Source organism: Eleginops maclovinus, chromosome 2 (assembly GCF_036324505.1).
Source record: "Eleginops maclovinus isolate JMC-PN-2008 ecotype Puerto Natales chromosome 2, JC_Emac_rtc_rv5, whole genome shotgun sequence".
NCBI classification, from domain to species: Eukaryota; Metazoa; Chordata; class Actinopteri; order Perciformes; family Eleginopidae; genus Eleginops; species Eleginops maclovinus.
In genome coordinates, this window is record NC_086350.1 from 16,089,083 (window position 1) to 16,111,639 (window position 22,557).

Below are 22,557 nucleotides of genomic sequence, written 5' to 3' on the forward strand. Positions count from 1 at the left end.
CATATAGTAATGGTCAATTTGCTCTCACGAAAGTATGTCTTTGCTAAACATCTGCCAACAGTTAAGTAAACACCTGCCATCAGTAGTATACACACATTTTTGTGTATGGTTGCTGGGCCTTAGATGGTTTTTTAGCCCAGCTGAAACTGGAAATCCTTTTGCAGAACTTAAGCTGTCCTCCTACCCTTCCCTATCTTCTCGTAAAATTCTTTCACACCATTAAACTTTGTCTTAATCCAGCTTCCCATCAAGCAATCCTCACTCGATTGCTTACAAAGTTCACTTTGACACACTAATACAGAGTCAGAAAAAAAAGGTTGTTACCCCCTCTCAACATTTCCCTTGAGTCATACATATTGAATCAGTGCAATCCTGTGTATATCTCGACGTCATGGCTTTCTATGAAGGTGAAAACTCATTATCTCTGTGCTGCTGTCGTATACTGCATGCCTGTCTAGCCAGAGACATGTTTGAGGACTGAACAATAATTTTTCTGTCTCTTGCCCCTTAATGACTTAGGTGGCAGGCTGTCTCATGCCGACTGGGTTTTGGTGAGCCAGCGAATGCCTTGGCCTGAGACTTTGTGCTAATAGCACAGGGCACAGCCCCAGAACCCGACAAGGAGACTTTTGGCTGTAAGCTATGCTAATATACCAATAGGGGGCAGGGAGCTTACTTTATTAAGCCTCATAAACACTCAAAAAAACACAATAAAACATTTCTTTCTCCCCTATACACACACAAACTGTAAATAATTGTGAACCAGTCAGCCGTGCACACACACAGTGACGCTCTGATAGTTTAACGTGTGAATATAACCAGAGGTGGTGGGATGCAGAGTCAGACACTGGTGTTCAACAGATGCAGAGACCTCTGAGTCTCTGTTTTCCTTGCCTGACCTCGCTCGGTACGGTTGGGCTGGAAGAAAACATGCTCTGAGTTATCAACCATTTATGGCTCCAGAAAAAGCCTTGTAATTAATGCCACATCTGGCATAATCATATTTATAACCATAACAAAGATAAGAGGATGTAAATCATACACAGCGTCTCTCAGATACACTCCAGCCTTGATAAAAAGCAAATTGGAGTTTCTTTTCATCACAAGCTTTCTTGCATTAACAAACAAGCCACCGGTCTCCCATGGAATCAGAGTCGGCCTCAGTCCAAACTGAATGACCTCTTTCAATCCCTTATGTCTTTTAAAACAAAAGGACCATTCTGGTATGTTCAAACTCTCAACGTGTGAACAAACATACACTGCAACACACAGCCATTTCCGTCTCTGACCTCTGCTGTGTGAACAATAAGGCCTTTAAACTGAAGTTATACTTACACTGGTGCATATTGACACAGACGTTATCAATCTAGATTTTTTTGTGAGGTGACATCTACCATACGCCAAAGAGCATTCCACGATGAGGAAACATAGTTGATGCAAAGGTTGCACAGTTTTGGTTTTGTGTACCAGGTATTGACTTTCTGCAAATGCAGCTTACTATTCATTGAGAATACACAAAAGTATTATAATGTACCACAGTCTAGCAGGGATCTTTTTATATATATTGGACAGTAGCAGTGTTGATCTTATTACGAATCCAACAGTAGGCTCTCAATTACACATAATGGGCGCGATGCTAATAAAATGTAATACAGTCACTTACTCAAACAGACCACAGGTCTCATTGGATACATGCCTTTGGTTTACACATTGTATATCAAGTACGATTTGATGTTTATGATACTGTGGCAAAAAAAACCAAAAAAAAAACATGGCCTCAGAGTTACCCAAGACATATTAGCTTGCAACCAAATTAACCACATAATAAAACCACAATGTACACACGAGACAGAGTTATTGGATGCTTCAAATAAATCATACTTCAATAAAAACTCACCAGGTCCTCATTAGTTGTGCACAGGGGGACATTTCCCATATGAGGATCACCTTCAATGACTTTCATGATGATTTTTCTGCGTGTAACTCAATATCTACATGATACAAAGTGTATTCCAGGAGGGTAAATTACTTTATTTGAAATCTTCACACGCTTCTTTATGATATTATTACATGGAGGGTCCTATTCATGCTGCACCTGTTTAGTAACCTGACAGCTGATGCACATCGTGCGCCGGACTACTTTGAACAGGATACCACAACATTTTGACTGAGTCGTTTTGGATTCAACTTTAATACCGACGGTGAAACTCAAGTCAGCAGCGGAAATCAGGAAGCACCTCGTGAGCCCGTCAAAAGTAGTTACCCCCCCCCCCCCCCTTCACGTCATCACGTCCTCACGTCCTAAGTTCACCTTCAGTTCATCGACGTAATGCGCCTTTCAATTAACGACACAGAAAGCCAATGCGATTTCAACTTACCTTCGACGATAAAACGTGAAGCATTTAATCGAAGTTCCGAGCTCTCAACTTATACTGGTTGTTTTTATCAAACCCGTTGACCAGGAAGCATTTTGAAGCCGTTGTCTGGATGAGTGTATACCCCTCCTCTCACATCTGCTCCCTAAACTCGAGGAGAACCTCCCCTCCACCACGCAGCTACTCTGCAAACCCTCTCCTCACTATTTTGGAATTCCCTGCTTCGTGTGTTCGAAGCTTTCCTAAGAGGCACTTACTTACTGGAAGTACATATTCCTCGGGCTGCGGTTTCCAGGTGACATAATCACCGAAATTGTGTGCCTGCACATTCTAAAAGCCTCGTGTTAGTTGATGGAGGATTAAGTAACGTCAAGGTTAATACATTGACACAGCTATAATGAGGATAAGGAAGTGCTGTTCTCTCTTTACACATTATTCATCAGCAGATGTTGGATGGATATTGTAATAATATCCTCTGTTTATGGTTTTGTTGTTGTCGAAGTGTTGGTCTATTATGCTTAAGTAATTCTTTATGTTTCTTTATTGTGCATTACATATACAGAATATACACATTCTTTTACTTTTGGTATAAATGTAGTTTATTTTTAATTTGTACATTCGTTTAAACTAATTTTCCAAATTTCATCTATCTATCTATCTTTGTACAACTTCTAGTTTCAGTAACCAAAGAACTCATGCTTTATCTATTACAGTAAATGTGTAGGAAAATGTGTACTTTAAACTTTTTGGTTTGGCTGCTCTGTAATTACTTTGAATTTAGTCAGATTAATATAATCAGTTGTGAGGGGAGCTCCATTAAAAGAGTTAGTTACCAGATTTATAGATTTTGGAAGAAATACATCTTCTAGTAAAATGAAAATAAAACTGCAAAGTATTCCTGGAACAATAACTTCAGATTTACTGTAGGATGGAAATATCTGTGAATACTGAAATATTGGATGATGTCTGGAGTTTCAGATTCTGTTTTCTTTGAGGGCCTCCTGGATCACCCTGCTTTAGCATCTATTGTATTATTTGAACTGTTGATATTTAGATATTTAATGCTGTAAAAATAAACTTATCAAGACATGATAAAAAAGAAAGGATTTTTCAAGGAAGACCTTTTTAGTTGTCATCATTTATTATTGAACCAATAGAATAGAATAATTGACCATAGCTACAATTTGTTCAATATCCCAATAAACAGACGCCTTCAGCCCTTTCTATTTTATAATGCATGAAACAGTAGCTAAGTTGCTAAGCTTCCCATTGACTTGCTCAAATCTAATTTGGAATAAGAGGCAGGTATACATGCAAAATTCCCATTATTACATTTCTATAAATCAAAATACTCTTGTGGTAACCTGCAACAGGAAACAAACTCAAACAACAGAGTTGTGCTTGTGACCTTTTCGAATATTCAGTCAGTGAGAAAAAAAAATGTATACTCGGTAGGCTGTTACACCACCATTCTGGTGTAATCTATCCTCTGGCACGAGGTATTTTGTCTGTGGGGAGCTTTGTTTCCCCAAGATTAGCAGATGCTGATTTATGATCCTGGAGACGCATTCTGTTTGGACATTTCTGCCCCAACAAATATGTTCAGTCATCTTTTCACATCCTGAGATAACTCCTCCAGCCTTGTTAAAAGTTTGAGCAGTGGAAACTTTGCTGCCAAATCCCAGCGAGTTGCAGAGGTTAGTGCTTGCATGTTGAGGCAGATGCCAGCACAGCCGCCATTGCTGCAGGAGAACACAGAGCTGCTGAGAGAAGGAAGGGAAAGATGCACCGCCTGCTCTCTGTCAGTCAGTCACTCCTCTCCTTCTCCAAAAACATGCATTCTGCTTCCAAACAATCTCATCTCTCCATCTATCTTTCATTTCTGTTTTCAGCAGGTTATCTCAGAGGAAGCCAGAGAGAGGGCCCGTCGCTATGGTAATCACTCCAGCTCCTGGATGGAGCCCAGGGTTGTAAAAGTAAAGAGCAAACGAGCAGGGTCCGTTCCCATCCATTTAATGGAGGGGTCACTGGGGGTGAGACAGTTGTCCAAGCCAACATTATAACTCAGCCACATCAAGATTATTTTAAAAGGGTCCCACTACATTTCAGCCTAGCTTAGTGTTTGATTTTAGAGGGGAGTGAATGTGCTTTAAACACAAAGGAGAAGGAAGAAAACAAAAGTGGGAGAGGAGGAATATGCAAGGGGAAGATGAAGAGGCAGTGTAAAAGGGGATCAGAGACAGCCACGACAGACTGAAGGGAAACAAGAGGAGGCAGCCAAGACTGTGAATGTTGTTTTATCAAGTTCATTTTGTCGCCTGGTTCTTTTCCCCACTCCAAAATACACTATTACATCACACTAAGCATGGGAAACTTGTCTCGCTTATCTCTTTTATTGCACTGCGGAAATATTCATCATTAGTGGTGCATCACTCCAACACAACACATTCTATGTCTTTACTGACAGAAAAACACAGAACCGGTTGTGGGTTCGGAGTGGATTTCCAAGAAATGTAGTTATAGTTCTGAAACTGCTTAAATGAGACCTACACAATTATTAATGTTTTGACAAAAGCCTGCTTTCTATTTTGTCAGGATGGCTTACAGTATAGAAGTCAATGGTTATTGACTTGGACATATATATTAACTTTAAACCTAGGAGTAAGTACATGAAAAAAGACCTCAAAACCAAACTATATTTCACACTCTTCAATTGTCTTTTTGGAGTGGATGAAAGCAAAGTCTGTCTTGGAAATCTTTGAAGGCATTTTGAAGAGGCCAGTGGATGTAAATAAAGAGAAATACAGAGACAACACAAAATAAAAACACACTTTTATGGCAACCACAAGCACGTTTTATTCACACGAATGTATCTTTGACAGAGACAAAACTGGGGAAATAAACAACTTCAATGTTTCCTTGGTTTTCTACAAGCATCTTGTATTGTCTACTGGCACCCTCTCTTCTATTTCCGAGTCTTCTACCTCCAAACGTAAAGCTTCCCAAAAATGTTTAGCATGTTACAATTATGCAAATGAAACAAACAAACAGAGCTTTGCGGCTTAAGTTTTATAAAAACAAGAAGAGCAAAGTAAGGGAAAGCAAGGCTCTCAGCCGGCAGACAAAGTATGGATTGAATCATGGAGTGACAGGAAACCAAATGAATCACAACCAAGAGAAGTTTTGCTCAGTTAAATCTACTTTCCATTGCAGTCCACTGTGGCAAGACATGACGAGAAAAGGAGCACAGTACTGCTTGTTTGACTTGGGATACAGGGGTTTTAGAAAAACCTCACGGGTGTCTCAGAGGTAGCCAAGCAGCTTAACTCCAAATAACTCCACTATTTTCCAAAGTTGATGTAAGTGTGTGTGTGCTGATGAAGTGGTGGGGTGATGGTCTGCATAAGTAGTATCCTCCCTGGACAGACAATAATACCACTGTGTATTGAGTGTTGGGCCAGGTTCTTCTGGTGATGAAAACACCAGAAAGACCACAGTTGAATTTTTGAGTATCATAGTCTTTTCAAGTAGTCCACAAACAATTCCACATTGCGAGATCTGGTTAGCAATGAACAGAAGAGGTTGTGGGGGGAAACACAAAACTGAAAAATGCGTCTTCTCTTTTTCATCAGTGTCCTTCAGTGTTTAAAAAAATAGCTTTCTGATTTGAGTGTCTGTCAGACTCTGCATATTTGGGCCCCTGAGACTTGTCAGGCCATGCTGTGGAGCAGAGATCTGGGTTGTGAGGAACCAGACAGGGTTCTCAGGTGGCGACGGAGGTGACAATCTGGACCACTTCGCCGTTTTCTCCTTGGATAGCCCCCTGGATGGCCTCTTTCACCTCCAATTCCGCCTGCAGGGTCGGGTTTAGCTCAGCAGCCTGTGAAACATGACAAGAGAGAACAGGGAAGAATTGATCATTTAGAAGACTGTAGCATCCTTTTTGACTTGATCAGTGTAATCATGAAAAGGCTGCAACACAAATCCGTCGCCGAAGGACTCACAGATAGAGACCAAAACATGATGCAGCCCCAGCTAGGACGGAGCCATAAAATGATATAATATCAAGATCAATATCCAGAAATTGTGTATCATTATATCGTAATATAAGTGTTGTGTTTTCCTTATGCATTTCTCTGAATGTATCAGACTGTTTTATATCGTCCTTTACCTGCTTGGTCATTAAATCCTTATTAATAGTGATTATCTATCAAAATTCTTATCTAGTTTTCTGAGAGCCTCAATAGTCAACCTTACAATATTGTCACACTATTGTTGTGGAGGTATTTGGTCCAAAACCTTTTGAAAATTGGATTTCTTCCTTTCAAACAGCCCAGGGCTAGCCCCTGCCCCTGCAGCATTGTGAGAGATGCAAAGGAATGACAAGAGAGAGATTAGAGAGGAGATATATCAAAGAGAAGACAGTTGGTGCAAAGGCCAAGAAAAGAGGCAAGTGACAGGTGGAGAGACGTGAAGTGATGAGCTATTTGTATTATAATGTTCTCTGACTGTTTCTGTGCTCAGTGTCAGACAGAGCAACCTATTGTGTAGGTAAAAAAAAAACTCAAAAAGATGAGAGGTTCATGACTCAGTCCTGGATGATATTCATGAAGAGTGACTCACTCCTTCCTCAAATGCATGCCAAAGGTTCCCTAAAAACACCTGCAGCATGTAATCCTCCCTTCAGCCCGGCATGCTGTCACCAGACAACAACATTGAATGAAGCACAGCTGCAGCACAGCAGTGCATACAATACAACAACACGAAGCTGACACACGGTAACCACTCGTGGTAACCAGGCCAAGTAATACTCACATGGATCCATGTTTTCACTGAGCCTCTGAAGCTTTGGACATGGTGAACTGTCACAGTGCAGACCTTGTTATCCATTTGTTAAAACTCAAGGATAATAGATCCATTGCTTTCAGTCTTTTTCAACAGAACATGTTCCGCCATTTTTTTGGAAATGTGTGGTTGACTCAGGTTCTGTTGCTCTTTTATGTTTATGGAGATAAACCATGTTGCATCAAAACTCAGCCACAGATTACCTCTCACACAACTGCCCTATAGATTGCTAAAACGTGTTGCCCCCTACTTCATCTACTTGAGTAATGGAAACTAGTTAATAAAGAGGGAGGAAAAATGCCAACATAAATAAATACAAATAAGTAACTTTTGAAAAACGCGCGTATAAGTGCTGCCATATGTCTGGAAACAGATGAGAAAAATTCTCTCGATTCAACACTTTTCACAATTCTAATCCAGAAGTGGAAAAAGAACAGCGCTAACCTTCCTCTGAACTTTGAACTGAAAGCCAGCACTGTTTACACTTTAGGACATCACAACCCAACTGTGATAATAACACGCCCTGAAGCAGGCAGGCCAAGCCCAGTATCTATGCCCCCACAAAATCTGTGCATTGTGTCTTTACGATACAGCCACAGTAGGCTTGATTGGGCAATGCTATTCTATATAATCTTTATTTACTAATTTTTTATCATATTGATTACCTTTTTTGATAATAATGGGTTTGTCTGATCTACTATGTCCTTTAAAGCACACTTAATACAATAACATTGAACATGTTGAACTTCTTAGCAACAACTCATTTTCTTGACAAAGTAAATTATTTAGGCACTGATGCCTAAGGAAAATCTGCGTTTGCCAAGTTTAAATATCCTTTGATCAAAAGTCAACACATTGTTAACAGGCTTGTTTTTTCTGTCCTTGAGCATGTCCCTGCGCCCTTAATGAACCCAGCGAACAGAAGGCTCATGGCCGATCAGACCTCTGACTACTTTGTTGATTTCTGTCAACATTTGTGTACAATCAAACATTAGGAAAACATTAGGTCTTTTTAGATCTAAAAATCCATTCAAATAAATCAGTTGAGTAAACAAACAGTTAGATTACTCCCTGGGCCCTGCAACATTGGGAACAGACCCTGGAATACAGTGTGTGTGTGTGTGGGGGGGGGGTGTGTGGGGGGGCAATCATTTTGTATGCCTGCTGGAGTTTGTGAACGACCCACACCCGAAACAATAAATCAGTCGAAGATGCCTCAATCACTTCGACTCTCACAGGGCCGAGGAACTAATTACCTAGACAACTAAAAAAACAACAAGAAGAAGACAGCAATACAGCGTTTTACTGAGATCAAAGTTTTAACCAGGAAGCCTGGTGCGTGGCGTTTCTGCAGAGATCCATATCATGACAGGACCGGTATTTCACACAGCCATTAATCATTTGCAGTGTTTACAATATGAAAACAGAACAAAGACTCACATCAAGGCTAGAGGGAACCCAATTCAGCATGCGACGGGATTGAAAGAAGCAGTGAGGAGAAAATGTGATATTCAACATATTTAGGGTAAACAAAAAGCAGAGAGAACAATAGAAACGTGTGGTTCTTTCATATCCCTCCCAGAGTTGAACTAACCACTTCCAAGCCCAACTTTGCCGCTTGTCGTGTGCAACATCCTGATTCCACATGTAGCTGTTGCCCCAAAATGTCACTCATCAAGGGATTTCAGGCACATTTACTAATTACTACCCTGGTCCTTGTAACACTCCATTCGCTGCACTTCATCATGTTAAATTACTGTTTGTACAAACACCCGTCATAATGACTGAATGCTTAGGGCATTTTTTTTGAGTAAACGCATGACAGCAGGGGAAAAGCGGACCCATTGTACCTACAAATATTTCATCTAAATTGCAGAAATTAAACTCATTTCAACATTGCTGTAATTATGAGGGAAATATTACAGGATATATTCTGCTCATTACGAGGCTAATCAGATCATTATAGTACAAAGGAGGCAGGTGTTAGCCCCAGTAGGTTGTAATTTCTCCAAAGAGGGAGAAGAAAAACAGTAAAGAAAACGTATTTATGATTCCTTAAAAATTCAATAATAAAAAGATGCGCTAGGTAGGGAAATGTGTTCACAAGGTTCACCAATAATTCAGTTTCTTGTGGCAGGCAGATGTTTGAGGCTTTGTAACATAAAGTAAATTTGATCTTTTGGATTTTTATCAGCTGTTGATGACTCGAGGTGGTGTGTTGTTATGTTGTTTGTTTGCAATGACAATGTTTGGAATTAGTTGCAAATAACACAAACAGCTGACGAGGTTGGTTTGTACTGTGTAGTCATTTCAATCTAATATTAAGGACAAAAAAGTGAATAGTCTGTAACAAATCTGAAACATATATGACTTTATAATTTAGCACTGTGGTATCGTGAAGTTATCCAGAAGAATCACATGTATTGGTCCAATTTACTTGAAATCCAAACATACTCCTTATCACTTTTCTCCAGGCAAATCCTTCACATGTAGTGTGTAATTTCTCGACACATCTGAGGACTAAAGAATACAAAATCCTGGGAATTTTACTTTCTGGCGAGAAGTCAGCATTCATCACAGATTGATGGGATCACTGAAGGACTGATTACAGATCTACAGTGTGTACTTCAGTTTGAGGAAGAAATGTGGAGAACAGCTATTTGTCATGGATTTCTTAAAAAACAAACACGTGCATTGAGACTGATTTAGATTAGCAGCGTGTGTTTCACTTCAGACAATAGAAACATTCTCCAGGTGTTGGAATACTACCCACTAACAAACAATCTATGTCTGTGTACACGTGTACAAGCCTGGAAGAGTTTGTGTTTCTTTGGCTGTTGTTTTACCTGTACGGCAGCTGTGTGATCTGCGACGGGCGCGAGTTGGACGTACTGCACTTGGATGTCAGAGGGGAGGGGAGAGCCCTCTACTGCTGTGGCCCCGCCATCAGCTGATGCCACCGCTATGAGCTGAGCCCCACGTAGCACCTAGGACGAACAACAGAGAGACAGCAAGAGAGAGAAAAATAATAGTCAACCATTATGTTTTTTAGTTGATTCTCACAATTATCAGCCAGAGTGTAATAGAGCCCATTGAAACACCCCTCATTAACTTGATTCAGTTTCAAAAGCAACAATCACGCTGGCTCTGCAATGATCTATAGCAAACACTGATGGAAACAAGAAACAAATAAAACCAAACAGCAGAGATTCTCATTTAGGTCCTGTCTGATATGTTTATGTTCTTTTATTGATTACAGCCATCAGTGTGTACAAGCACAGTGTCACATAAACACAATGCGGGGGTATCTGAGCGATGTGAATAAACATTTCGGTCCTGCTGTTCTCACCGGGTCTCACCCCGCCCTCCTTCTATGTATTGACTTTGAGAGGAACTTTATGGTCCATTCAACTCAATTGCATTTTTTAAAGTTTTGTCTTCCTGCCCTCCAAAACATGATATTCTAATTAGGATTTAGTTTATCTGGGTTCATTTAATTTAACTATTTTTTAGAAAAGAAACAAAAGAAATTGGCAGAGAATGGAGAGAGAGACAACGCAGGGGGATCCTCATCTCCCACATTGTTGAAAGTGAGCAAGGCTACATTAGAGCTCTGTGGTTCTGCATTGATTACAGAGCAGCACAGAGCAGCTGGAGTGTTGTTGGGTATTCCTATAGTTTGTTGAGGCTGTTCCTATAGATAGACTGTAACCACAACACACATAAGGCAGTGTATATATATCTGTGTGTGTGACCTCGTACAAGTGCATTAGCAGAGGACAACTTTTTTTTTTGGATTGGGACAACAAACATACAAATTAACATGCAATCCTCCTGTCAACACATACACAGAGTAAGACGAATGGAGAGAAACACTCGCTCAGCTTGGCGCTCATGCATTCATTGTAGTCAGACAAAGGTCACAGACCACACTACTACCCTCCAGTGCAGCCAAGCTTTCCAGGAAGAAGTTTCTCAGAGTGGTTTGAAATTAAAGGCATTCCTACATGAACTCATTTAAAATTTCCCAGTTTCATGGCCTTGGACTGAACACAGGCACATTCAGTGTCTCCTGTCTGGCAGGGATCACGTGTGTGTTGTCTTTGTGTTTTTTCCTCTGCGATGTTATGTGAGGTCTCCAGCTGCACTGGGTACTGGGACATGCTTAACAGACATTAACATTTAAGGGAGAATATGCAAGCCTGCAGGAAAAACCCAAACCTCACAAACCTCAATTACAGATGATGTTTGTTGCCCCCTAACCCCTTCCAATCCCAGAGTCCCACACTGCATCTCAACCAAAAGTCCAACCTTTACTTTGAAGTTCTGAGCTAGTGGCGGGCCCTAAAGGTTCAGTTAACCCTCCCTCAACCCGCCAAATAGCCTTGTCATCTAAGAGACTTTGCCAGCTTCACCATAATGTGCCGGGCCCGCCCGCCCGGATGGAAGTCATTAGTGTTAGAAGTCAGCCTGACTCACTGGATCAGACAACCAGGACGCTTCAGGCACAGTGTGGATTGAGGGTGGGGGAGCTAGACTCTAACACAACAGAAGACTCAAATGTTTGATGACACATAAAACGTTCCTGATCAATATCATCATTATCCTGAAGGGTTGGTGTAAACTATAATCAGAATAGTTAGAATATGTTGGGAAACATGCTAATTAACTTTCTTGAAGCAAGTCGGGAGAGAAGGTCGACACCCAAAGGTCTGAGCAAATAGGAAGCTAGCTAGCTTGGTTAGACATGAAGACAGGGAGCAGGTTGAAAACCACTAGCTTTGCAATAACTAAGCTAGGCTAACCATCTCCTGGTACCAGTAAATGAGCTTATTTCCTAGAATGTCAAACCTTTTCTTTAGAGCATACGGACATACTTGAAGTATGGATCATCCCACTGAGACCAAATCCATGGAAACAAAGCTCAATCAGACAGCTCATTGACATCAGTGAGAATGTTAATGTACAGCCAGCTGTTGAGACATTTCATGAAGGCAGATAGCTATAGACATCCGTCCTCCTCCCCACAGTTCATCTCACTGTTCTCATTAGAAACTGAGCACAGTTTCTGCCAAGTGTGCATCTGTCTGCAGTTGTATGTATGTGAACCTATGTGTGTGCAAACTCAAGTAAGATCATGTGTCTAAACCGTAAGTGTATAATTGCCGCAGTTTAAGAGATTCTACGTTTGATACTTGAGATAGTAAAAACTTGTCAAACTCAATTAGATTCTAAAACTGCATTTGAGAGCCGCTTGCATTCTCAGCTGTGAGGAGCAGCACACAGAGGCTCACAAAAGCATTTACAGAGTTGGAACAGCGTGTGAGATCTCTGCAGCGATTACACAGGAACTTCTCTGGTCCACATCCTGTCCCACGACTCGCTTTGTCTGAGCAACCCTTTTCCCTCTATCTGGGTGTAATAATGCTTGGCTTGAAAGTATGAATATGTCAAAAACAATCAAAAGCTAAGAGTAAATCTACACTCAAGAGACTTATATATTCACTTTACGAAAGATGCCAAAAATGAGTAAGGATACGTTTAAGTCTTGTTTGTAGTATAATAGTGCGTCCCCCCATTAGCATACATTATATATTTACCACAGGGTTGGAAGTTCATATAACAATGTTAAAGGCCACAGTTTGATTCTGTGGGCGCTGATTATAATTGCTCCTCATTCGGCTAATGGGACATAATCATTATTAAGTTGATTGGTAATGGTGAAAAAACTAAAATGATCACAAAATGATATTATTAGTTTTCTGATGAATACAGATATTTAGCTTGAACTGCAAATGAAAGTTGTTGTAAAATTAGTAAAGTATTTCCTTTTATAAAACATGGTGTAAGTGTTTGCGGGGGCTTACTTGGAGCAGACAAGCCCCTGGACAAAGGGAAAACTTAACAGACTTGGTTTGATTGCCTAACTGTCTCAGATTTCAACTACGAGCTGGAGTGACTCACTTAAAATGCAGCCCAATATATGAGATTTGGCGTAGTGTGCTGGATTTGTCGGATACAGAACATGTAAGTAAATGCTGTTGACCTCAAAGTTTTAAGAAGTGGGACCCTTAAATAACCATTAACCGCTGGCTGGCCACCCCTAGGCGGAATTTCCAAAGCGTACTGCAGACAAGCAGGATTAAAGAGCCCTGATGCTGCAGCACAGTACTGGAGAGAAGAGCGCTGAATAATCAACAGCATCTTAAATTCTCTGTAGACTTTGGTAGCTGTCATTGCTTTGAGAAAAAAGAGAAAAATAAATCTTTCTCTGATGATGTAATGTTGTCGGTAATGGATTCAGGCACTAAGGAAAACCAGCAATGTGAGAGCACAGGCACAAAAATGAACAACAAGAGCATCTTAATGCAAAAAAACATTCATGAATTCAAGACTGAAAGACAACAACTAACTGGATAAACAACTCCCTCATCTGTGCTTGTCTGAGGAATTTTAAATGTGCTTCTTCTCCTTTAATGTAATATAAAATGTATATGTTGTATGTTATACCAAGGAATAGTTCAACTTTAATAAGGAAGGCTTACTGAAAGTATCAGCAGTACAACAATGCCTCTGAATTTCCATCTTTACCAGTGGTAACATTCTCAGTGATGCATCATTCTATTTCCACATCCAAATCCTTTGGGCAAGCTGGCATTAATTCCCAGGCTCACCGGAGGTCTCAGTTAAACTCAGCTGCGAAGCAAACAATAATATGAGTGTGTATGTGTGTGTTTGTGTCTGAGTATGTTCTTAAAGATTCCACCCCCCCCCCGAAAGATCCTCTCTTTTGAAGAAACAAAAATCCACACACATAGGACATAAGGCTTTCCTGTGCTCCACAAAAATAAGACAGACAAATCTGGTTCCTATGATTCCCAAAGGGATACCGCCTCTTCTCTCAGATCTGAAAAAAAACAAAACAAAACGAAAAACAGGGAAATGAAAAAAGAAACATTTGGACTTTGGAGTGGCTGGAACTTCCTCTCAGCTTTACCGTTGTTGACAACATCTGCAACTGCCAACCGTGGACAGATGTCCAAGCAGAAACACTAGCTCCGGGTGGGTCAGAGGGTGGAGGGGGGGGGGATTTGGCCCTTAATATGCCCATTATGCACAGCGGTGTGTTGACTGCTTGTTTGGTGTAAAAAAGTGGGAAAACAAGCACACTGGCCTGAATATGTCTCACTACAGGCATTACCTCTTAGTTCCAAATATGTTTTAAACTATCTCTGAGTTGGAGGACTAATCTGATTTAAGCTGAGCCTCATAATAGGATTGAATAGACAACAGTCGATTTGCAGTAGAAATCTAAAAGAGTCAGAAGCAGAAAGAGAAACCAAATAGTATCATGTTTAGTTACTCTAACATTTGAGAACTCTCAATTATTTACAGTTATAGGTTAAGACCTTTGAAAAGTGATATTACTGTACATTACTGATCTGTCCATTTCCTGTCAACCCATTATTCTCCTAAAAATGTCCTATTGTAAATCTTTATGTCTCTCAATGACCTCGTAATATGGCCCACAGCTTCCCATCTCCACCCACACCCTGACAGTGTTCCTAAACCAGAGCTCAACACCTGCAACGAATCAAACCCTCCCTTGCATCCTTTGCTCCACAACTCCCACCAGCACTCTGGGAGTCAGAATCTGAAAGGGTTCTGAAAGGTTTTATGACAAACACGGCTTGACTTGAATTCTAATCCTGAACCAACTAATCACAAGGAGACTGAAAAAAATAACAGTTGTAATTAAAACTAAGTACCCTTAAAACCAAAAGGAAGAACATGCCATTGAAGACTTTTTCTGTTCTTCCTGTCTTATATAACTAAGGGATTTTAACAGTGTTGGTGACTCATGACTTAGGATAATCACTTAGTGTTTCCAATTATCCTTTGTGATTCCATGGAGCTAGAGAAAAAGATATACTGCCTCACAAAATACCCATCTCCCCATCTTATTCTTGTCTGGAGAAAGAATATGTAAATGCACAATGACTTTTCCTCAACAGAAAGTTGGAGGCTTTATTAAGATGGTTGATTTGCAGCTTAGAGTCCACATTTAAGTTTTGCAAAGCTTTTCTTTTCATTCAGTTTAAACCTGGTATTACAGCACAGTTTCAAATGAGGATCATGCTACACTATCATAAATAGCAATAAATTAGTGAAGAAGCGTTGTAAGGTCCAAAAGGCAACATTTATTAAAAATAGTTTAGCCTTTCAAGTGGTCACATTTGTATTCCTATGTGATGTCAACTTTCCTGTAGTATACGAAAACAAATGAAAAAGCTTAGAAAAAGTTGTTTTAAGACATGTGGTTAAAGATGACGTAAGACTGACCATTCAAGCAGCGCATCCAGGGATTATCTTTAAGAGGACCCAATGGGTCCCAAAATCTTTCACTCTGTCAAACGGCAGCAAAGAATCGAACTGTTCTACTTCAATCTCACGTTTGACATGACAGACATCTGTCATCTTTCATCAGCATGTAGCACGCTGGAGTCTGACAGATCAAAACATCCCATCAGAAACAATTAGATTTACGGCTGCCTGTACATTTGCCAGCACAAATAAAACAAACCATTCAGAGGATTGACTCACATCGATTAACATCCATCTGAAACATCTGGCTGGTGATTTCTCTGACATCATTTATTAATCATGTTAATTTCCAAAAGAATGTGTAGTGTGAAAAACACCTTTAGTTGCAGTTTTGGTTATGTAATCTGTTTTTCTATCATTTCAACAAACACGTTTTATTGTTGCAACCCTGCTAGTCATGCTTCTTTTTTTCTTCCCCGAGGACGTTTCCATCTATTTTACTTCATTTTTGTGGTTGAAAAAATAAAATCAGCCAGAAAACTAACTTTGCCATTTATAAGCCAGGAGTCATCTGAAAGACTGGTGAGTAACCTATCTGTTAATCAAATACTGTTTGTTCCAATCATGAGGCAAATGTGTGTCAAATATCCTGATTAAGTTGTTTACATGACAGAATATAATATAATTAACCCAGAGTCCATGTAAACGCACTGACTATTGCTGTAAGAATTGCTGTCTCTGCCTGGATCGTACTGAATCTGGAACTGACGGATGATGAGCTCTGTAGGCCTGGGACTGATGAGAGAGGGCTGCACCAAGCCTGTGCCGATGGTGAGTCACGCCGGCATGAATATAAAACATCTGGTCCCTCTTACTCACACACCCATGCGAACCAGGGCTCTGCCCACAAAGACAAAAGAAAACACCACTGGGGGTACCCTCCTCTATACTGCTCAGAAATGCTGAGTTACTAACGCACACACCTACGCACAAATTCAGAACTAAGGATTTCTCGATCTGTGGCCCTTTATCTCCCGGCCATGATGTCACAAGGACACAAAGCAGACCAATACTCCTTTGAAACATGATCCACCACTAGCTCTTTAAATCATTGACTGCTTACGTAAAACCCACTTACACTAAACATTGGTTATAAAACATCTTGTTTCTATCTTTTCATCTCATTTTTACCCTCCCCCTGGACGGTGAATCACAGTAATTTCTGGAACCCTTTGCACATGAGAATCAACATTCATGAGGGGAAAGAGAGAAAGAGGACAAAAGAGTAACTCGGGCCACGGGCCAGCAGTTTGATTCCAGCACAAATCACACCCTGATTCTCTGAGGTTAACCTTGCAGATTGTGCAACCATCTGCTTTGAGCGTAGAATTGACAAATGAAGAGATACTGTCAGAGGACACCAGACTCTTACTGAAGCTAACTAACAACAGGCTTTGAGGAGCTGATGACTCAAACAACTGCAGCATCAACACTTGCAGTACAACATGAGATCAGAGGGTTCACCACCCACCAATTCATTTGGTCTCTCTTTATCCATTTTTAATTACCTCAGTTTTACATTTTTGGCCATCATCCACTACATGAACTTTTTGACAAATCTTTCTCCCTCTGTGCCGCATCATTAGCAACATAGAGCTTTTACTTTTCCTGGTTCTGTGTTTACAGGTCTTGGCAGCATGCATGTAGGGGCCAGTGCCGAATTGGACACTCTTGTGACCCAGTTCCCACACGGACCCTCAACAAGGCCGTTGGGAGGGTCCAACAGATGCACCGCAACATGTGCTAACAGGAAGGGGTGGCAGAGGTTCAACTAGGGGAAGGAAGAAGGGTGGGGGGGCCTGTCATTAGACTCTCGATGATCATGTTGTAAGCCCCAGATGGGCGGCCTTCAGGTCCATCACCAGTATATGACTCATGATGGATCAGTAAAATTGATTCCAATTATTATTTTTTTCCTGTTTTCAAGGTTGTTCAAAGACCACTGTAAATGTTGAAGAGAGACAATGGGGCATCCAAGGTTATTTCAGACACGTTGTGTTTGCCTAAACCATCCAAGCTAGCAGAGGGAATCTTTTTTTTATGTGGCACCTGGTACCATGCATGTGTTTTTCTGTGATTCACAGCTTTACTGCTCTCAGTTTTCAATCACGAACGGGACACAACATCTCTTCCAGACGGTGTCCCTTTTTGACTTTCCTCTCCCCATCTTTTTCTTCTAACTCCCTTCCTTCTTTTCAGCCGCTCCTTTCATCTACCGATCCTCCATTTGGTCTTCATCAGTGCAGGGTAGGTTCACAGCACGGAGAGAGAAGGGCAGTAGATAAGAAGCTATGACAGACAGGGAATGCAGTAAAAGGCTAGTTATTTTATAGTTTCATGAGTCTGCCTTCTCTTCCGTCTCCATGAGAGGGTTTTTATAAGCTGGCGGAGAACATTGGCTCTAGCTTTGCTCTGACTTTCAATTGGCACAGTTCCACTAATTTCAGGTCTAAGTTGCCATACATCGAAATAAAAGCGGATACAGAACCATTTGCAGCTGTGCTACACAGATGTGATGTGTGCATGAGCAGTTAGAGAAACAAACAAAGAGAATAGTGAAGTGTGTTTGTGAAGAACACCTTGCTGCTCATTGCATGCAGTAAATCTCCAGTGACAATTTAGAGCCTGAAAGGTGGACAGAGGGCAGAGGTCAGTCTGCATCCCTCTCAGAATTGTAACACAACCTTTCTCCTCGCCTACAAAGAGGCCTCAATTTCTCAAAGCTTGAGCAGGGATTTGACCTCTTATCCTTCAGCCTGCTCTCACTTATCTATTACTGAAAACAAGTCTTGTCTTATGTTCTTTTCATGAGAAATATCCAACAGTAAGCCGAAAACTAGAAGGACAACCTGATGTACTCATGCACCGAAACCTCTATAGAGAAAGCTAAAGGGTTATTAATATCACTACTGTGTGTTTTTTCCTTAAAGAGGTAGCATTGTATTGATTTCCTGATCAAATAATCACTCAGGTAAGACTTTCATTTTAGCAATGCAGAATTGTCCGTGCAGCAATAATCGTGATTAAAATAAACAAATTCGATAACCACAAAGTGTTTAGCCAATAAACACAACTAATTTTCTCCCAGGAATAGGATACATGAGGAAAGGAAAAAATACTGACAACAACAACATGCAGTGTGGAACCGGCCCATTCAGAACATTAAAGAGAGCTGAACACAACAAGTAGAAGATTTATACAACAAACTAAGACAACACATCAAACAGAATGGCATACCAGTGTCTTGCCATCTAAAGTAATTCTTGTTGCGGAAATCTATGTCCTGTGGGACAGTCTGCATAAACTGCCTACAATATAATGACAGCTTTTGGAAAAATATGAATGAACACCAAAAAGATTGATTTTGTATAAACCAATTAAAAGAGGGGATTTCAAATGGGAGGTCACCATGTGCCAACATTTTTAGGGGGGGCTGATCAAATTGAAGTGTTTTTTTAACATTATTTATCAAAATGAGACAAAAGGTTAATGTGTTTGATTTATTAAAAGACTTATTTCATGGATACAGTAGTTTGGCATATATTATTGGTTATCCAATTTACCAAGAGTTCAAATTTAAATGCCAAACGACAGACCCTTTTTAATATATTTGTTGGCATATATTAAAGGTCTCAAAAATATTTAAAAAACATGTCTCTGACGTGTTTTACTCAAAATACCAAACAGATCATTGATTATAGCATGTCCACTATCCCTCTGTTTCAGCCCTGTTTTCAAAAGTGCTGATTCTGTGACTCTCGCTTTAAATTTGAGCTGAGCTGAAGCTGGCCATGCCCCTTTGCAGCGTCATGATCTCTGTCTGAAGAGAGAAGTTTCTAACGGAGAGACTCAGCTAAACGCTGCCGTGATTAAACCCCATATTATGTTCCAAACCACATCAAGCATTATTTCTGAAACACTTCTCAGTGTTTACCACTAGAACAGAGACATTATATTTATTATATATACAACAATTCTAAGTCCCTCCTGCAGACAGAGACACAAAGGTGCTGTGGAGGGGATTCAGCTCGCGACTGTATATTGCAGATGCTAGGTTGAGACGTGTCACGTGGGTGGGACGTTGCCAGGAGTTCAATGTGAAGCTAGTCCACATTTCCGTTATGACGTCATATCGGCAGCAAATCTGGATCAGCTCGTTTGTAGCCCCGTTTTTTAAAGATGTGGGTAAAGAGGAAAAAAAGAGAGGGTTGTATTTTCTGACTCACTTATGTATAAAATACATAAAAAAGTGTATTTTGCATAACAGGGGACCTTTAAGTCTGAACGTATGTTAAACAGCAATACAGGCTCTCTTTGCTCAATTGTTGAATGTCTATGAGATCAGATAACCTAATCAGGATCCTATTGATCCGCTTTTTCTGAAGGGAGGCCCACCGTCTCAGACTGTGAAACCCATAACATTCTCTGGGGAAAGAAATCAGTGGAGTTATAACTAAACCTCCATAATGCAGCTTCGAAGGCCAGATTTAGACCTATCTTTTCAATGCAACTTTACCCTTCAATATACCGATATTTGTACAGTAAATAAATGATCCATTATTTGTATGGATTGTAGACGAATCAATGTAACTCAACATGAACTGAGATCGGACAAATGTGAGGCAGGAAACCTAGAGATGGGGATTTTGATACTCAATGGGACTCTCAATGGAAGAAATACTGCCTAGAGACAAAATAGACAACATTGGACAACAAGTGAATGGATAAAAGAGACCCTGATGTAGCCACAGAGTGCAAAAACAGCTGTGTGGAGCTCTTAAAAATCACAACTGGAGACGCAACAACTTTTCTTTATGATGCAATTGATCCTAATGCGGTCAAGATTCGACCTGAGAGTGTGAACATCTGACGTTAATGTGACCTAGGTGATTTGATGTGGCAGGTGGCCTCATAAAGACAGATGTAAGCACAGCTACATGTCATGGGTGTGAGAGTGAGAATAGAGAATCGCCCCAAAGAAAGAAAACAAAAGGAGAGCACTTATGTGATGAATGCTAGGTCACGCTAAGATAGCCTCAGCAGTATTCTGCCAGATAACAGGAACAGTGACATAACACAAAGCTTATTTTAAGCCTTTATGTAAACACACACATTAGACATTTAAGACAGCACATATCAGGATTAAGTCAGATCTGGCTTGTCTCTGTATGATATTCTTAACAAATACTACTCCAAAATACACTTCAATCATCATAAAGACATAACATGTAAATAGTTTGTGAACATATCTGGTCAAATTGATTCATCTCCTTGAACAAGTGTTATCACTATCATACTTGTTAAGCCCCCATTTCCCCCCCCGAGTGTCTTTATGTGCTTTATGGGGTTCATCAGATTTAAGAACTGACCTAACAGTGGCCTGCTCCCCGCTCCAAGACACTTGAACAATATAAAATGAGGAGTCACTGCCACCCTAGTACTACTGCATGCGTGTGAAATGCTTGACCTGCAGCATGAAGTTTAAAGAATAAGTCCCTGTGTGTTTGTTTTGGCACTATACTCGTATCAATTTACAGACCCAATCGAAATATGAGCAAAAAAAGAAAGGGAAAATAAAGGAGATTTTTATTGGACTAGGCTCCAAGACACCGCAAAAGGAATACAGGCCGTTGTAGAGGCTCTTCCGTTTTGTTCTTGCAACATTCGGGGTCAATCTGTAAGTAGGCTAATGTGTATGGATATCCAACACTAAAGTTCCAAACAGCCTATTTTATGCCATATATAATTGAAATGCGATAAAGCTGATGGAAATCTTCAAAAACTTCTGGGCAGGACCGTCGTATAGCTCAGTGGGTAGAGCTGGCAGGCATATACTGGGGTTTGATCCCCATGCGTTGGACCCAGGTTCGAACCCAGCCTGAGACCCTTTGCCACGCATCATCCCCTCTGTCTCCCCATTTCTCATTTGTCACTATAATAAAGGCACTGGCTGCCAAAAAAATAAAAAGGCTCTGGGCAAAACTTCAAAGTTCAAAAACACAGAGAAACATGTTGTCTGGTGAGGAGGTCATTCTAGGACACGAGCAAACGAGTGTGTTTATGACTGTGTGACAGAGATGGAGCGTGGAGATGTGTGGCGACTACCTCAATCAATAGAACAGAGAGCTAAATAGCAAATAAAACGATACAAACAACCACAAATATCTCATATAAAGCAGACACATCCCATATGTGCGTGCACTAGGAGAGCCAATAAGTGAATTCGAAGATAACAAAATTATAATTTGTGTGTTGCCATTAAGGCAAAATGTTTAAGGGACTTTTATTTTGACAAGCTGTCGCGGAGTTAGGGGTAAGAAACGGCCATTTTCCTGTAAAGTGGAAAGTAAACAGACAGAATCTATACACGTCAAATACATCGGTTGTTAGCACTAGAAGCAACGTCGTAAGTACAAATTCATTGTTATGTTAATAAGTTAATGTTAAAATACTGTTTAAAAAGGAAAGACTACACATAGGTACAACTTTTTATTTACATATATTTACAACTATATTACATTTATGCTAAAACCGTCGAACTTTATTCCTTTGTTACAGTTTTCACTCTGTCATGTAAGATGATTTTGGAAGCCACAGTAAACAGCAAGTAAACGTTCACTACGACTTGTCGTCATTTTGCATCAGAGTTAGCTAGTTGTATAGCTACAGTTGCTACACTGCAGTGAGGACAACACAATTTGACTATAAAAAATATAACTGAGAATTAGAAAGCAAAAGGTTTCCAGACAGTGGGTGGCATGTTACTCTTTCTTTACCCCACATGTTGACATAACGTAGTAGGGGGGATAGTTATGTCAGTTTGCAAAGTATGAATTACTTTATTGGGTATAAAAATAGGCAGAAACTTAAAATTCACTTTTAAGGGTTTTCATTGGCAATAAAATCCTTCAGTCAGACATTTGTGAAATATGAGTACTGTTCTAATGATTTA

The 22,557-nt window shown here is 40.3% G+C and overlaps 1 protein-coding gene across 7 annotated transcripts in view; it reads right to left on the minus strand.

Moving 5' to 3' along the window:
- Positions 1-5,206: 5,206 nt before the first annotated feature.
- banp (BTG3 associated nuclear protein) overlaps positions 5,207-22,557 on the minus strand; it is a 33,265-nt gene continuing 15,914 nt past the window's right edge. For all 7 annotated transcript variants that reach the window (XM_063908568.1, XM_063908611.1, XM_063908621.1 and 4 more), the window contains 2 exons: positions 10,067-10,207; positions 5,207-6,255 (listed from right to left, as the gene is read on the minus strand). In XM_063908568.1, the coding sequence (XP_063764638.1) occupies positions 6,139-6,255; positions 10,067-10,207 (258 nt within the window). In that variant the 3' untranslated portion in view covers positions 5,207-6,138. The remainder of the gene's footprint in view (positions 6,256-10,066; positions 10,208-22,557) is intronic.